The 18,709-nt window shown below is 36.5% G+C and overlaps 1 protein-coding gene across 16 annotated transcripts in view; it reads right to left on the reverse strand.

Annotated features, from left to right (window-relative positions):
• Window positions 1–1,248: 1,248 nt before the first annotated feature.
• C24H12orf50 (chromosome 24 C12orf50 homolog) overlaps window positions 1,249–18,709 on the reverse strand; it is a 30,585-nt gene continuing 13,124 nt past the window's right edge. For 11 of the 16 annotated variants that reach the window (XM_020889034.2, XM_070454306.1, XM_070454307.1 and 8 more), the window contains 10 exons: window positions 15,114–15,272; window positions 13,849–13,974; window positions 13,654–13,767; window positions 11,564–11,674; window positions 10,306–10,413; window positions 8,623–8,739; window positions 7,157–7,261; window positions 6,717–6,920; window positions 5,153–5,245; window positions 1,249–1,568 (listed from right to left, as the gene is read on the reverse strand). In XM_020889034.2, coding sequence (XP_020744693.1) covers window positions 1,543–1,568; window positions 5,153–5,245; window positions 6,717–6,920; window positions 7,157–7,261; window positions 8,623–8,739; window positions 10,306–10,413; window positions 11,564–11,674; window positions 13,654–13,767; window positions 13,849–13,974; window positions 15,114–15,272 — 1,163 coding nt within the window. In that variant the 3' untranslated portion in view covers window positions 1,249–1,542. The remainder of the gene's footprint in view (window positions 1,569–5,152; window positions 5,246–6,716; window positions 6,921–7,156; window positions 7,262–8,622; window positions 8,740–10,305; window positions 10,414–11,563; window positions 11,675–13,653; window positions 13,768–13,848; window positions 13,975–15,113; window positions 15,273–18,709) is intronic. The other 5 variants (XM_020889039.2, XM_020889031.2, XM_070454308.1 and 2 more) reach the window with 5 other exon arrangements.

The following is an 18,709-nucleotide window of genomic DNA, read 5'->3' on the forward strand; positions in this document are numbered from 1 at the left end:
GCCAAAGTATTGGAGTTTCTGCTTCAACATTAGTCCTTCCAATGAACACTCAGGACTGATCTCCTCTAGGATGGACTGGATGGATCTCCTTGCTGTCCAAGGGACTCTCAAGAGTCTTCTCCAACACCACAGTTCAAAAGCATCAATTCTTCGGTGCTCAGCTTTCTTTATAGTCCAACTCTCACATCCATACATGAACACTGGAAAAACCGTAGCCTTGATTAGATGGACCTTTGTTGACAAAATAATGTCTCTGCTTTTTAATATGCTGTCTAGGTTGGTCATAACTTTCCTTCCAAGTAGTGTCTTTTAATTTCATGGCTGCAATCACCATCTGCAGTGATTTTTAGAAAAATGTTTTAAAAATAAAATATTTCTAAGAGTCCTGATTGCCTCTCTTCTCCAATAAATGTTGAACAAGCGGCTCCCAGTAACCACAAGACACAAGCAAATACAAATACAGGGGGTTCCAAAGTCTTAGTGAAGTTCTGAACTTTCATACACGTGGGAGTACAAATGTTACAAATTTACAAACATATCATTTGAAAGGTTAATTATTTATATTGCTCTCATACTTGTTTTTTGTTTGAAGAATGAATTTTTAATTTCAAGTCTTTGTTTCAATCACTCTGCAGAGGAAAATTTTTAAATAAGAAAATTTTGTTATTCAAGATTCACAATTCTAAACGAGCACAAAAGAAATGGAAATAAGTTTTCAAATGATGTCTCTCTCTTAAATTCATAAGCATTTATACTTCTTGAGTTTCTGAAACCTTAAAAACTCACTCAGACTTTTGGGATACCCTGTTATTAATTCACTTTTTTTCTTTTATGAGTCCTTTTCTCCAGTATGATCATATAACTATTGTTTTCATGGTAGGAAAATATTTGTTTTTCAGTTCTGAACATAGCACATTCCAGCAGGTAGATTTTGTAGTTGCCAATTAAGACATTGTTCAGCAACAGCCCTGAATGATAAACCAGACTTTGTCTCTTTCTACAACCCATCGAAGTATATATCTATTAGAATTCCTCTCATACTCATCACCACACTGTAACCCTGGGACTTCACTGAATTTGTTTACATTTTATCTGTAACTATCACAGAGGGCCCAGTTAAAATTTAGGTAAAGAAAGAAAATGTGAGGTTTCTTCCTTAAAGAATGTTGCAAAACAGAAATCAAAAGCACAATTTTACTCCTCAATCTGTGCAGTCTAACTTAGTTTACAGTTAAAGAATGATCTTAATTGTCAAACTTTTAAATTTTATTAAATGTTTGTGGCAATGCATTAAATGAATTCCAGACCTATACAAATACACAGGCAGCTGTTTGTAATTTGCATTTTTATCAGTTTTGAAAGAGCACAATGTACTTCCTGCATCTTATTTTCAGAATTTGCATTTTATCATCTTTGGCTATCCAGTATATAGTATGGAGTACTTGAGTATCTCATTCTTTGAATTTTCATTTTTGATTGTAAATCAGATGATTTCTGGCACTTTTCTCTTTTCTCATTTTTCTCTTCTCTCAACCTCCAGGTTTACTTGCTCCCATTTCTTCTTGTTTCTAATAATAAAACACAAAACATATTTCAGTTATTTTGTTTTTCAGCATTCTTCAGGGTACAAACATTTTGCATTTCCTTTGTTAATTACGTCCCATAAATCTTAAGACAAAACAAAAACTAAGCTTGTTTTAATTCATAAATTTTCAGAACGCCATTCAAATTAATTCCACTTCTTTCCAAAGCTTGCTGTGATTTGAATTTAGATGAAGGGGAGGATAGAAAGGAATAGAAATAATACTATACAGAAGGCTGCACCATGGGGCACCCAGAATGAAGAGAATGAATGTTCCCTTCTGTGCAGACAGGCACCTCCAGTCAACCAGCTATATCCCTATGGGAAAGGACATGTGACCTCAAGGGAAGGCTGACAATGACATCTCTAATTGCCTTCGGCTCCTTCCCTAGATTCTCACAGACACATTTTCCTCTCCTCTTGCATTATCCTCAGAGCGTCCAAAAACATTTTCCCAAAGGGCTCCCCTCACCCATTTACACTTCTTTGGCCTTGGCGCTCAGATATTCCTCAAAGGGACAGACTAGGCAGCTTGTGTTTCCGCCTCCTCTCTCCACAGTCCATCTGTCCCCTGGGGAATGCCGCGACCTCCCCACTGTGCCCTAGCAGGGAGTGCGGGGAGAAAACACAAACTAACCTTTCTCTCCCTATTCCGGGAAAACAGCAACTGGAAAGGGGAAGTGTTCAGGGGTCACACATTTCCCAGCCAAACCTTAGGCAACTAAGAAAACCAACTTCATTTTGTTAGAAGCCTACTTAATTTCTCGACTTTAAATTCCCATTCTGCCTGATGTCGAAAATTTATCTAGTCCTTTGCCTATAAACTTAGGCCAATTCAGTGGTTCCTTAGTTACTTCACATGTATCTTTCAATCACATTCAAATTTGAAACTTTCCCAGGGTTGGGTTTGTTTTTTTTTTCTCCCCTCCCTTACCTTCCTGCTGTTTATCCTAATTTCTTGGGTTGGGACTGGGCTTCCCAGGTTGTGCTAATGGTAAAGAACCCGCCCAGTCAGTGCAGGAAACATAAGAGATTTGGGTTCAATCCCTGGGTTGGGAAACCCCCCCTCTCCCCAGAGGAGGGCATGGCAACCCACTCCAGTATTCTTGCCTGGAGAATCCCATGGACAGAGGAGCCTGGCGGGCTACAGTCCATGGGGTTGCAAAGAGACAGGCACGACTGAGGTGACTTAGCACACATATGTGACAGTTAGGAAAAGAATGTCATCTCAACTATCTTGGGTTTCAACAAGGTCTGGATCCTGTGCTGGGGAACAGTGCCCGGATAACATAGTCTAAGGTTTCTCAAACTTTAATGTGTATCCTAATCACCTGGGGAATCTTGTTAAAAGGCAGATACTGATTCAGTAAGTCTGAGATGGAGATTCCGTGTTTCTAACAAGCTCCCAAGTCATTGCTGGTGGCCCTCAGGTCATACTTCAAGTAACAAGGGTTTGATCAGTGAGTGATGGCCTGGTTTCTAATCACCACCCCTGGAAATCTGCTGTGATTCCAGCTGAGTCCCCCCCGGAAGAGAACCCAGCCACAGAGGCATCTTTCTGATGCTCTCCCTTCAGTCCCAGCCACGAGACTCCGTGTACATCCACGGGTCCTCTCTCCCAGAAACTCACTCTCACTTGAAACTCACAGGAATATGTGATGCCCTCCCAAGCAACCTTGGAGCTTGGCAGCCTCAAGAGGCTCTGTCTCCAGCCCTCTAGCATTAGACGGGTTTACCCTCCCTGCAACCACATCGCTAGAGGGCACTGAGAAATTCTCTCCGAAGTTTTCCCCCTAGGTTGCATCTGAGAAGTGCACTGCAGGTCCTCTCTATGCACCGATTCTTAAAAATTCAAGGGAAATTCTGTCTTTGACTTTTCTACCCCTGGGCCCCGGTGGAGCTGGAGGTGGTGGAAGATGAGGAGAGACTAGAGCTGAGTAAGTTGGCTCCACAAAGTTTCTGTTCTCTTGCTGTCTGTTTCACATACCTTCCTCCACACTCTCCAAAATTGAAAGAATAAAGCGGTTTTGTTAGCTTGCATTCCCCTGCCACATACAGGGATGGTACGTGTTTCATATTCTGAAGTGACTCCTCTTCCCTCCCAAATCTTTGGTGATTCATGTTTAGCTATGTGGGAGAAGGCTGTTGGAATACAGGAGCTGTCACTGGAACAGGGGTGGAAACATCCCACCCACAAGTAAGTCATGGGAGAAAAAGACGTGCCTTAAAAATTGGTAGTTTTATTTAGGATTTTCACTGACTTTTCACCTCTTTCCTCACAAAATTAAGTGCAGCCCACATGAACTTAAGATGGAATGTAAACAAACAGCACTGCAGTAGCATTCTGTTGTAGTAACATATGATGAAGAGATGGGAAAAAAAGAAAAGCGATTGACTCCAGTATAAATATACATGAAAGTGTTAGTTGCTCAGTCATGTCCAACTCTTTGTGACCCCATGGACTGTAGCCTGCCAGCGTCCTCCGTCCATGGAATTTTCCAGGCAAGAATACTGGAGTGGGTTGCCATTGCCTTCGCCAGGGGGTCTTCCCAACCCAGGGATCGAACCCAGGTCTCCTGTATTTGCAGGCAGATTAAATTTTAACTGTCTGAGCCACTAGAGAAGACCTATAAATATATATACAAGTCTACATCCTGCATCACAGTTGTAGTGAAGACTTTATAGGGAAATACTGCTTTAGAAGATCCTGGCTCCTTATTTTGGGAAGTGTACAGTTTCTAATCTGGATGTGTTCTGATTTTTCTGGGAATCTCTTGTGTAAGATTTTATGAATTTCAGATGATTCTGAAAGTTCTAGGCTACTGATTTAGGTAGGAACTCTCTACCTAGGAGGTTTTCTGCAAAGTTTCAGGTTTCTAAGAAGTGACCAAAACCAGTTTGTCCTGTGTGATCTTCCAAACCTACTGAGCCAGCCTCAGAATAAGCTAGGGTAAGACACCAAGCTTCTTAGTAAAAGAACCACATCTGGAACCCGAGGTTGGAGCCGCTATAAACCTTTACCTTCGGGAGGTCCCCAGAATCCCTACACCCTCCCGGGGCAAAGAGCACAAAAGAGACCACACTCACTTTGAACCTCTCAGGCTGGAAACTACAACTTAGGTGCCCCGTCAGCCTGCACTAGCCATTATATATTCACTAGCCAGGATATAATAGGGCTTTAATAGTTTGTGTCAAAATATGGCCTTATATATTGCTTTGTAGTTCAACAAAGAATGCATCTTAACAGATTATATACTTGCTGAAACTACTATGCTTCTGGCTAAGGAAAGAAATATATCAAAAGAGTTCTGATAAAATAAAAATAAGCAAAGAAAAACCCAATTTTAAAAAAGCTAAAATTAAACCAACACAATTGTAAAGCAATTATCCTCCAATTAAATAAATAAGTAAAAGGCTAAAAAAAATTGCTAGTAGATGAGATCTCTGCTAAACTCCAAGAATTATAATCATATATATCATGAAAATTTTCTAAAATATGTTCCTTGAGCTTAACACTTGTCATTCATTTTAAAGTTATATGATACATTAAAACAACTAGTATATGTTTACCTGTATATATCTTTTCATTTTTTGAATACGTTTTTGAAAAAGGAATTCTTTTTCGCCAGGCTGAACCATTATATGATGTTGATATATATTTATCTGAGAGAAAAAGGAAACAGGAATTAAATGTTTTATACTGTTAAAACCATATTCCAGGCGTATTTCAAAGCTATTATCTCAGAGGTGAAGCTAGTCTCTATGTAGTTCATTTTACCATTTCAAGGGTAAGGCATCAGGGATACAAGTGAGCTTATTAAGACCATTTAAGTTATGAATGACCGTGGTTACACATCTCTTAATTGGCTGTTCAGTTCCTCAAATAAGAATTGCTCCCACGAGGCTAAGCTAGAGAAAAGTATAATATATGTACGTGATCAAAATATTTCATTGTCCGGCCTTACTGTGATTTTACATATAATTCTGCTAATATTTGTAGAGCTAAAGAAAGGAAGGAGAGAAGGAAAGGAAGAAAGGAAGGTCCAAGGCCCCCTAAGTACAACTCTAGACAATGGCATCTAACTGTGCAGTAGTCACTGTATTCTTCACAAATGTCCACTCACAGTAAAATAATAATAAAATGATAATAGAAGTAAAGGGCTTTATTCTTGCCTGGGAAATCCCATGGACAGAGGAACTTGGCAGGCTACAGTCCACGGGGTCACAAAAAGAGTTGGACATGATTTAGCAACTAAACAACAACAACAGTAGTAAATATAAATAATCATGTATATAAATCCATACATGATTCTATTCTAAAACAAACAGAAGAAAAATAATTTAAAAGCTAGCTTCTATGTAAATTGTAAATGGAGGACCAAAGAGAGACACAGAGTTTTTTACTTATGCTTCAAAAGGTATACAACAATCAGAACTCCACTGACTAGAGGCAAAAATAGGCAAATACAAACAAAATTACAGGGAATTGAGTGGCCTTTTGTTAAATTGAGAAAACCAAAACCCAGCTTTAAAAGAACCAAATTCATCTGAGACAAGGGATAAAAAAAGAAATCTAGTTCCCTCTTCCCTCAAGGCCTTGTACTTCCTGACACATACACTATGACTTGGCCTATTACATGGTGAAATGATTTAAAAGCAATCTGGACATGGGTGGGAGAGATGAGAGGTTGTCAAAAATACTGCAGTTAACCCCCAAACTAACCTTTTCAGAAAGTAATCATGAAGGCCTAAAGAAAAACCAAGGCACTAGCCAGAAAGTGATAATAGAACAATGCAGTTGGTGGAACAAGAAATGTCAACCATTCCAAAACAATCCTCAAGAGTGAGATAAAGCCATCAGGAGAACAAAGGGCAGTGCTCTGAGACAAAACTCTAGAGAGGGTCATGACAAGCCACCTACACCTAACACGTTCTCTCCAAGATCCTTTAAATCATGTGTACTCCTGCACACGGACAGAAATCCTCTCACCTGTTTTCTAAGATGTTACGGTGGCGAGGGCCTGTTAAGAGAAGTGGGTGGGGAGCAGCTAAGATTAGCTGGACCATCTGGACACTCCATAGGGACGCAAATCACAGACGTGAGTAAAAAGCCTATGTAAGTGTAGAACCTCACCTGAACAGAGGTTGAATTTGGGTTCCTTGTTAGCATCAGCTTTAATGTAGGACCTGTGTGAAGGCCTGCCATGGGGAGGTGCATTCAGTGAGACAGTTCTGACAGCATCTCTCTGAACATGGATATAGGATGCATTCTCAGAATTTTTGTTTTTATTATTCCGATGGTAACTCATTTTACTTTTGGGATTTGAAGTCTGCACTGCTGTAATACAGGAAAGGGGAAAGGGAACAAGGGATAAAGCAAGCTGGTTTCACACCTGTAATGAATGCATTGCACTTTAAATGTTTAATAGCATGATGTAATAGAATGTAAGCTAAAAGAACTTTATAGGAATTGACATCCAAATAACATGGTGCATGATAGTGACTTGTCACCTAGAAAATATTAATCTATTTTCAAATTATAATTCAGGAATATCAAATACATAGACACTTTACCTCTTCGCATCCCTGGGCCAGGCAAGTTCTTTGGTTCATCATACATCCATTTTCTTTTTTTCACACCTTTAAAATGAGGCTTCCTCACTGGATGGACATCATTCACTTAAAGAAGATACAAATTTTTGCAGTTTTTAAGGAGATGCTTTCATGTGAAAAATTACTGTAGGTGATAATTACATATCTGTGCATTCACATGTCACTCAAGGGGGGAAAAAATGTACCATACTAATACTTTACTTTCTAGAACAAAGGGTGATTTATTTTTAAATACCAAAAAAATTCTATCTTGATTTTTCTCATCAAATTGATTGATGAGAAAACTTTCGATAAGTAACATTCCTTTGGAGGAAAAATGCTTTTCCTCCAAAGGAATACATGGATCCAATTTGGATTACAATCCAAATAAAATTATATATCTCATTATAATGTTATTTTTAGGAGTCTTAGAATTGTCATTGTGAACATAAATCTTTCTTTACTTTTTAAGCCAAAACTACTACTTCTTAAGAAGGTGGATTAGTGTAAAATACTTTTAGTGACTATTACCTTATTGTTCTAATTTGGGGTCATGGATAGTTTGGTGAAACAAGACTCAATAAGCAAAATTTGTAAGTGCTAATATTACTAAATTATTCACTTCTTGCTTGCTTGTTTTTACATGGAAAATTTTATATGCAGGCTCAATTTTCCAAGAATTTCTAAGGTACATTTCTCCAGAGTAAACATGAACATCAAAATCACTGTGTAGATTACATTAGCTCTCTACAGTGGGCTGATAAATCTCTCTTTGCCCTAGCTCTCATCTTCAGCTTAAGCAGGAAGCCTTCAGTGAACCCCTGATTCACTACCTCCTCTCCAAATATCATGCTCTATCCTTACGCTCATGCTCCCCTTCCTAGAATTTGGAAACTATATTTTTCACAAGTATCACTGAACTAAGCTCCTCTGAGGTAAACCATCATGGTTCTCTTTGTTGCCCAGCTGGGGTTGAAGAATATTACAGGGGTTCAATAAATGAAATAAGGAAAAGGAAGGAAGGAAGGAAGGAGGGAGGGAGGGAAAGAAGATTCATAAGTCTTGATTGTATCAAGAGAAGAGGCTTCGAGAACTAAATGGCAAGGAGAAGTGAAATCAAGAAAAATAATCTGAAAGATAATAAAAAAAAATCTGTCAATGAATCCTACCGCAGGTTAAATTAAGAATCTTCCAAGAACATAGTATTATACTATCAATTTTAATATCTAAATTAAACTAATGGGAAAGTATTTTAATTTACTAGGACCTACATCACAAATCATTGTCAGAGTTAGTAGAAGACTATTGTGTCTTTAATTCTTAATCCTGATAATTTTCAAACCATCATTTTTTCTCTCTTTTAAAAAATTCTATTTCAAATAAGCAAAACAAATCCATGATAAGACACATATATCTAAGGCCAAAAAGTGATAGAGCTAATGTCTCACTTGAAGAAAGGTCCTCTCTGCACTTCATACTGATATTCTCAGTAGCATTTAATACATGCGTTGTAGGTACTAGTCGGGTAGTTAGGGAACGCTTTGGATGAGGGCTGTCCTTGTTATCTTTTAAAGCAAATTAAGAAAATAAAATGTCAGTATTAGTAAAAAAAAAAAAAAAGAAAAAAAAAGTATTTCTGTTGGTATTTCACTTTGCAAGCATAATATGATGGGCATACCTCTTTTAAAAATATATATGCATATTAATTTCTAGAACCCACCATTGAAATTCCCTAGTTAGCACATCGAGTCCTCCAAATCTGTCAGTATCAAAACATTAAAAATTTGAAATACAGCCATTATCTTCAATAGGTAAATATATATTTGTGGCAATATTTTTAATACCTCCATACAAATTTTTTTTATAAAAAGGGTTATCAATTTTATATCAAATGTGCCAATTAAAAAAATTATTGATTTCATGTATTTATTTGGCTGGCCTGGTCTTAGTAGCAGCACATGGGATCTTTGATGCAGCATATGGGATCTAGTTCCCTGACCAGGGATTAAACCCAAGCTTCCTGCATTGGGAGCATGGAGTCTTAGCCACTGGACCATCTGGGAAGTTCTAAGTATGCCAATTTAAACCAAGGATGAAGAAATATCTGTAAAACACTTCACTTGTTCTAAGCTTGGAAGCAGAACAATCCGACAGAGTTTTATACAATAGTGGAAACATTCTAAATCTGTGCCATCTGAAATGATAGCCACTGGTCACATGTGAATACTGAGCACAAGCAATATGGCTAGTGCAACTGAAAAACTGAATTTTAAAATTTTATTTAATTTTTATTAAATTAATGTAAACAACCACATGTGAATGATGGCTACCATTATTTGTATAGTTAGAGGTGTGTTTTTTGATAGACTGAACAAAAGAGAGGAAAAGAGATACACATATCATTTTCCATAGGACGAGTTTGATCACAAGTGTCTTTCCCTGTCTTTTAGAATATTTATTTAATGGTGGAGAAGACAGTAGATAAAATTGGTTAACACTTATATGGAGAATACATGAAGTCTTCTAATTACAGGACAGCCATCCTGTCTGGCTTAGACAGCTGCCCAGCTGAGGTCCCAGCTGGGGGACTCTTAGCAAGGTAGAGGCAGCATAAAACTATAGAGAATGTACTTTATTAACATATCTCTGGATTATTCTCAGACTACAGTTAGTAATAATCCTAAAGAGGGAAATCAGCATGAGATTAGTACTCTTCTCAGTATATGTATCTTCACAAAAGCTTTCTAAGAAAATTCAATCATACCGAATATTAGAAGCTGGAAAAAAAAAAAAAAAACACAACTAAAGAGGACTGGATATTACCACTGAAGAGAACCAACAACTTTAGAGCTAGCAAGACTCTCAGCAATTGGGTAGTCCAACAGGCCAGTTTTTCCCATAAGGAAACTGAAGGTAAGAAAGATAAAGCTCCACAGGCAAATAATTAGTCATAGAGCCAGGACTGGATACTGAGGGATCCTGGCTCCCATCCAGTATATTTTGGTGTATGTTTTTATTTATTACCTTGCCTCTTGTATTGGTTTCTACAACTATATAACAGAATCAAATTTTATGTTTTGAACTTATCTATACAAATCACAAATGGATCAAAATATAGACTGGCTCACTACCTTTAGCATTTGAACATTTTGATATGGTGCTTTCTTTCTCTTCAGTTAAAGCTTCATTTTCATCTACTTCAAGAAATATGATTCTCTGTGGAACGTAGCAGTCACCTCCTAGGACAATAACTTACTGTCAGTGGCAACAATAGCAGAAAATTGTACAAAGCTATCTTTCAATACAGCATACTCCTCCTCTAAAACACTATTTAAATACTTCTCAGTGATACTATTGCCATCTCTATACATATCATATATGTTTTGATTAATATATATGTATATGAATATTCAGTATGTACACTTACAGGTAATTATAAGAAAATTCACAGTCAATACAATTTTCCATCTAACAATCTTTACCACACTTTAGAGATACTCAATAAATATAATTGCTTTCCATATAATATCCTCAGGTATATGAAAGCAGTTTTTATAATCCCTAAAGATCTATTTTCCAGGATAAATATCCACAGTTGCTTTAAAATTTACTTAAATACTTAATTTCAGATCATCATCATACAAGTTTATGTTTCTTAACATAGAATACTTGTTTTCAAGTAACCTTGTTTAAAAATGATTCTCAAGTATGGACTACCTTGTACAGAAATCACTGGAACTAGTACAATAATAGATGATGTTTATACAGCATCTTTCTATATGTCAGATAGTCTACTGAATATTTTAAATGACTCATTGTATTTAATTATTTTTCTATAGTACTCCTAATAATGCAATGTAAGTTTACCTTAGCTATCTGGTAGCTGACACAAGTTACTTAATCATTTTGAAACTCTGTGGCCAACAAAAGCATTTATTTTTCCCTCACAGTCTGTATCATACCAAGTCTTTCCCCACTTGAAGAAAACTTACCAGTTATGTCTTGAATTTAACTGCAAGAGGTTATGTTTATCACAGTTTGTGTTTACCTTGTTACATTTGACTCACTGTTCCAGCATATTAGCTTCCAGTCACCTGTACATTTTATAAACAATGTCTCTATACATGTAATCGTTCAATTGTTTAAACATAAAGCCATTTATTCCACAAATATTTACAAAGGGTACTGCATGTGCCAGGAATTCTACTGCAGAGAGCAACTGATTGTACACAATTCCTGGCCTCAAGGAGCTTATCCAAAGTCAGTGATAAAATGTCAAAGAGACGTTGATGAAACAAGTTACTTATGAGAGAAAAAACTCAGAATTATTTATTATTATTTATTATATGGTGATATACTCAGTAATAAATCAGTAATAAATTAACCAACCTCCATTTTCAAAAGCAGCAATGTCAGTCCTTGGTTTCCTATCCAGTGATGCTTTTATTTCACCTTGCCTTTCAAATAGGCTGAGTTTTGTTGGAACTGTCAGACCATCCCCTAGAAATTAAAAAAAAAAAAAAAAATCACTCCAGAAACCATTAGGTGCTTACCTAAGTTTCTGATAGAATCTATGATGATAGTAAAGAATCTAAAAGTTAATGGCAGTATTGTTTGTCCAGTGATTTGATGAACAATAAATTTATGATTATATACATTTTAAGCCAATTTATAATTATCAGGAAAGCAGAAGGCAAGTTTAGTTTCTTATGTGGATAATATAACAAGTGGCAGTTAAAAAATGTGAGCAATCTAATGCTATAGTGTATATATATTTAATTTAGTTGATGTGCTTGATATATAATGAATTTTATAATATTTCTTTTGTTTTTATCTACTCACCATGAATAAACTGAGTAAAATGTATTAGGATCTACTACTGATTGAAAAATGCTAATTATACTGATAATTGAAGTCTCTCCATTTTCTTTATACATTTCCAGATAATTTTCTCCTAAAATAAAATATTAAAAGGAGAATAAAAGAGCTATGATAATCTGATATAACTTGTGATTCTGAACTGGATTGTAAATCAGGGAGACTTCATTTTAGTATAAAGAACATTGATGGCACAATTGGTGAATTTTTTTTAAGTTTGTAAACAATATTATATCACTAGTAATTTTCTGATATTGGTATTTATACTACATTGGTGTGAGAGTTATGTAAGCCTGCAACTTACTCTCAAACAATTTGAAAAAAAAAAAATAACAACAATGTGTATATTGAGAGAGAGAAGAAAGGGAATGAAAATCAAATGTGTAAAGTGTTAACATTTGGGGACATTTGGATAAAGAGGGTTCATGAATTAACTGGGATTATTTAAAAATAAAAAGCTTTTTAAAACCATAATATAAAGTGAAAATGCATATAACTGTCTTTATATCTGACATTTTAATACTCATTGCCAACATGTTCATCTTTGTTTTGTTTTTCTTGTCTGTGTCATTTCCTTCTCCAGGGGATCTTCCCGACCCAGGGATCAAAACTCACGTCTCCTGTGTACCCTGCATGGCAGGCAGCTTCTTTACCACTGGCGCCGCCTGGGGAGCCCTTGTCTGTATAATTCGGACAACCTGTCCGTCACTGGAGGCTCCCACCTATCAGCTTGGGTTTGGCGACTGTTCTACCATTTGACAGTATGTTGCTGCCACCTACTGCCATATATGTTTAAATGGTTTGCCACACATACTTGCAACACACACATTCTACTCTTGATCTTATATTCATCTTGATCTGGGAACCTTTTCCAACTATGTTTTTGGTATCTAAGAGGAGGAAAGAATTCTGATTTTGCTTACTGCTATAAAGCCTTTTTTTTTTTTCGAAGCTCATCCCAGAGGCAAGAAAACTACTTAAACCCATGGCATCCATGGATTTTTCTCTGAGTTCCTTGTTTTATATCCAGAAAATAATGTTCTTTTTATCTTGCCTTCAAGAGCAAAACATTCACCAACAGAAAAGTCAGATTCACCAGAACATAAGATCCATAAAAGGCACAGCCTTATAATTATTCACCTGTGTTGCCCTTGAAATTGGCTGGTACACAGGAAGCACTCATTCAATGAACAAATATACCCTTGTTCTGCCACTAACGTTATTCCGTGACCTCCCTTTTGTCCTTCCAGGGCTAAGTTGTCCATTCTAAAGAAAAATCTACACTTGTTTTATAGGGAGATTTGCTTTCATAGACAAATGAAGTGGTAAAACCGAATTCTTTACAGAATTACTGCATGGGCTATGTAGTGTCACCAAGTGTTTATGGAGTCTATTCATTCCTCTGGGAAAATATAATTACATTAATAGCAGCTTTTCATATTAAATTTAGGTCATGCAATAAAATCACTTCCTTCTCACTCTCAATTCTGATGTATTATTTATCATTTGACTCCAGTGCACACTTAACTAAATAATTCACAGCCTATCACACCAAGTATCTCTCATTCACCACCTTGAAAAGCTTCCTTTTCATTCCTTACCTTCTTGCAATTCACTGCCACTTTCCAAAGACTTTTCTATCTCTTTTTCCACTATAGAGGCTATGCTTTTAGATGATGAAATATCTGAAGGAGTATGAACTCGGTAGTATTCACCTAATCTCCCACAAGAAAATCAATGGTTAGTGTAGTTCTCACATCAAATATTAGAAAATGCACAAATGTTTCATTTCTTACCAGATTTATAACACATCTCCTTTATTGCTCTTTTTTCTTCAATTTCTTCAGGAGTCTTTGTCCATAAACTAGAAGCATCTATAGGATATATTTTTTTTAAATTAAATTGTCCCAAAGCCAAATAATCTGAAAATTTATAAACCAGAATGAAAAATCCCACACATTGTCCTCATAAATGGATTACTGTTTTAAAAACATTTAAAGTCAATAATTTGCATATTAACAAATGTTTCTTATTGCTATATTTTATGTTTTAGAAAGAATCAGTCAAGAGAAAAATGACTGTACATTATGTGTTTTGAGATGAGAGGCTGGACATACAGACTCACATTTGAGATTATGTTTGTCTGGAGAAAGAGGATGTTGGTGTGGGAGACATAGAGCTAAACAGCAGAAAATGACACATCTCCTTTTTCCTATTCTTTCTCAAAGTTAGTTTTAAAATTAAAGGATGGTGAGTGGGTTGTAATATATCCTCCTGAGGTTTCAGGTGTTTCTGACTCTGGATCAGAGGTGGAATTCCCTATTAAGTGTCTTTCTCTAGTAAGATAGCTACAGAAAAAAAAAGTAACATTTCAGTCCTTTCAATGTGCCCACATTTTGAGTCTCCATTGAAGGACAAATTCCAGGGCAGAGATAGACTTAGAGCTTATTTTTCTGGATGTTTATCTTGTTTGTACATACTTATTGGTACTGCAGTGCTGTGATGATATGGGAGGAATAAAATGGACTACAATGTAAGAGACCTGGGTTCTAATCTTCTTTATCTGGCAAGGATTACTGGGATAATGCACATGATAATGCTTTACACATTACAAACTACTCTATTGATCTCTATAACTTCAAGGATTAAATGTGAGACAGACAGACTGACACTTATGTATGTCAGTGTTGTTATATATAAATAGATGATGTTATATATAAATTTTTATTATTTTATAAATCATATTATCAATGTTAAGTTATACACAAATAAAACATGGTATTAGTATACCTACAAGCAACTGTGCACATTTAAACATGAGATCTGTCTCCTAGCCATCATACAATAAAAAAGTTTCAATCCAAACAATCATAAATATGTGTGTAGACATAGAACAAATTAGAACATAATGAATGTAATATATTTAATAAAATTAAAGCTATTTTCTCACCAAAATCTGCCTTATATATTAGTTATAAACTTCTAAAAGTTAAAAGAGTATGTAGAAAATATCATGAGGTTTTTGAATGTGTACTATAAATGTGAGAAAAGGTTTACTCACCATTTTGTTCACCTTCTTCCTCCTCCTCTTCCTCAAAGTTAGTTTTTAAAACTAAGGGATAGTGAATTGGTCGTGATATATTCTCCTGAGGTTTTAGAGGTTCCTGACTCTGGGTTGGGGGTGGAATTCCTTCCTGAGTTTCTTTCTGTAGTGTGATACCTATAGAGAAAAGGCAACATTTTAGTCTTCAAGATATACATTTTGGCACATGTTCAATGATTAACTATTGTCCTCTTGATTAACTGCATATTTTCTTAAAAGACATCTCATTTCTAGAAAGCTTATTAAACTAACTTATAAAAATCAGCATTTTGCTGTCGAAAATGTGCTAATTCACAGACTTTAGATAGTAATTATAACCACAATTTGGTATATATCATACTTTGGTATAAACACAAAGTGATCACAAGCATTACTGTATTCTTCCATTACATCTATGGGATAAGAATAACTTAATCACATTATGACAAGTTAACAAAGGTAAACTCATATAAGACATAGCTTATAATGTCAGAGTATACATGTTTAAAAGAGGAAAAAACCCAGAGGTTCTAGTTTCCTGTGGTTGGGGGTTGATGACTTGGAAGTGAAAATAATATCTTCAGATTTCTCTGTTGGCTACACGTTGGTCAGGTTGAACAAAGCTCTAGTTCATGTTTAAGTGTTCTGTAACCTTCAAAACTAACCAGCAAATAATAGAAAAAGCTAGTGAACACATGTATCTTCGATCATTACTTATTCGAGTCCCTTTATTTTTCAAGCCAATGGTTATCAAATCTGGCTAAATATCTGAATCAACTAAAGAAATTATTCAAATCATCTTTTCTGTCTCTGTTTTCCAAACTTCTGATTCTGAAGGTCGAGATTCAAGCCTGGAAATCTGATGCTATTTTTCAAATGTCTCAGATAATTGCAAAATCAGTCAAGTCTGGAAACCACACCCCAAATCAAGGATCATCTATCTGGGGTCCAGGGTCATGGGAAGCCTTTTAGCGGGTTTGCCATCACAATAATTTGAGAGCCTGCCAGGCTCCTCTGTCCACGGAATATTCCAGGCAAGGATACTGTAGTGGGTAGCCTTTCCCTTCTCCAGGGGATCTTCTTGACCCAGGGATTGAACCCAGGTCTCCCACACTGCAGGCAGATTCTTTACCATCTGAGCCACCAGGGAAGCCCTGAAAACAACCAATTGTATTCCAAATTCTTAATTTCCACATCTATTTCACCTAAAATTAGTTTGCCTGAGAAAACAGGCCTCAGTCCATAATAGCCTTTTCTCTACTTTACAAAATGAAAGTGGACAGCAAAGCCTGTCATGCTGCAGTGTATGGGGTCACAAAGAGTTGGACATAACTTAGCAACTGAACAACCCTTTACTCATGCCAAAATTTTCTATAGCACACTGCCCAAAAGAGAAATCCTCTGTGACTGATTAATCAAATCACCAGGAACCCATAAGTCTTTTTCCATTACCTTGATTTATACACATTTCTAGAAAATCATGTTGTAATAGGCAGAATAATGGCCTCCCAAAGAAGTCCAACTTTTAATCGCTGAAACCTGTGTATACACTAGGTTATGCAGGAAGGAGGAATTAAGACAGCTAATCAGCTGACCTCAAGATTAGCAAATTATCCTTGATTATTCAGGTGGTCCTTTGAAGCAAAAGAGAGTTGCAGAGGAAGAAAGCCAGGAAAGAGGTGTGACAGTGGAAGCTAGGTCAGAGTAATGCAGTGTCAGAAGGACTTGACTACCCATTACTGATTCTGAACATGGAGGAAGGGGGACATGAACCAAGAAATAATGAAGACCTCTAGAAACTGGAAAAGGTAAGTAAACAGGTTCTCCCTCAGAATCTCCAGAAGGAATGCAGCCCTGGAGACATCTTAATTTTAATTCAGAGAAATTTCATCGAATTCCTAAACTATAAGCTAATAAAATTGAGTTGTTGAAGCCACTTGGTTAGGGATAATTTGTTACAGCAGTAACAGGAAACAAATACACATGGTATTAACAAAAGTGCTATTGGCGTTTACATTGGAATGGTCTGAATTCACATTCATGATAGAGTATGTTGGCAGTTAAGAATTTTTATTGAAAATTTTTGCTTCCTCCATTTCTAGACTCTTGTTAAAGAATATGTCATACTTGAAGAAAAGTCTCATGGCATCAATGAAAATAGAGCACCAGTAAGAAATTCTGAAGGAAAAAGATGGCTTTAAACAGAACTTTTCAGCTATTCTAAATACCTATTCCCAAGATTTGTCATTAGCTGCAAAGAAAAGCTTCACTGGACATTCAAGTGTTACTAAATGTTAGTCCCATTTTTTAAAAGCTTTCTTGAGATTCACATACTGTAAAATTCACACATTTAAATGGTTTTTTAGTATATTCATAGAGGTGTGCAAACATCACCATGATCAATTTTAGGATATTTGATCACCTCAAAAAAGAAACCCATACCTATTAGCAGTTATTGTTCATGTCTGCCCGATGTTCCCAGCTGTACAAGCACTAGTATACTTTCTATTTCTATGGATGTGCCTATTCTGGACATTTCATATAAATGAAATCATATAGTATGTAGTCCTTTGTACATGACTTCTTCAACTTACCATAGTGTTGTGCTTTCAAAATATTTATTTATTTGGCTGCACTGGCTCTTTGTTGCAGCATATGGGATCTCGTTCCCCGACCATGGATTAAACCTGGGTCCCCTGGATAGAGAGTGCTGAGTCTTAGCCACTGGACCACCAAGGAAGTCCCATCACAGTGTTTTTTAATAGTCAAATAATATTTCACTGTCTGCATATACCACAATTCTTCCATTCGTCAAATGATGGACACTTGGTTTATTTCCGCTTTTTTAGTTGTTTCAAATAATGTTAGTATGCATATTTATTGTTGTACAAGTTTTGTGAGGACATATGTTTTCACATTTCTTGGATATATACTTAGAAGTGAATAAGTAGGACATACGGTGATTCTGGGGGCTTTGTAGGTGGCTCTAGCAGTAAAGAACCCACCTACCAATTCAGGTGACATAAGAGACATGGTTTTGATCCCTGGGTCGGGAAGATCCCGTGGAGGAGGGCACAGAAACCCACTCCAGTATTCTTTCCTGGAGAATCTCATGGACAGAGGAGCCTGGTGGGCTACAATCCTTAGGGTCAGGAAGAGCTGCACATGACTGAAGCAACTTGTATATGCACACATAGTGATTCTGTGTTTAGTCTTTTGAGGAGCTGCCAAACTGTTTTCCAAAATTTCATCATTTACATTCCTATCTGAAATGTATGAAGACTCCAGTTTCTCCACATACTTGTCAACTCTTCTTATTATCTATTTGATTAAACCATCTGAGTACATATGAGTGATACCTTGTGGTTTGATGATGCTTTTGAACTGTGGTGTTGGAGAAGACTCTTGAGAGTCCCTTGGACTGCAAGGAGATCCAACCAGTCCATCCTAAAGGAGATCAGTCCTGGGTGTACATTGGAAGGACTGATGTTGAAGTTGAAACTCGAGTACTTTGGCCACCTCATGTGAAGAGCTGACTCATTGGAAAAGACCCTGATGCTGGGAAAGATTGAGGG

This window comes from Odocoileus virginianus, chromosome 24, assembly GCF_023699985.2.
Source record: "Odocoileus virginianus isolate 20LAN1187 ecotype Illinois chromosome 24, Ovbor_1.2, whole genome shotgun sequence".
NCBI lineage: Eukaryota > Metazoa > Chordata > Mammalia > Artiodactyla > Cervidae > Odocoileus > Odocoileus virginianus.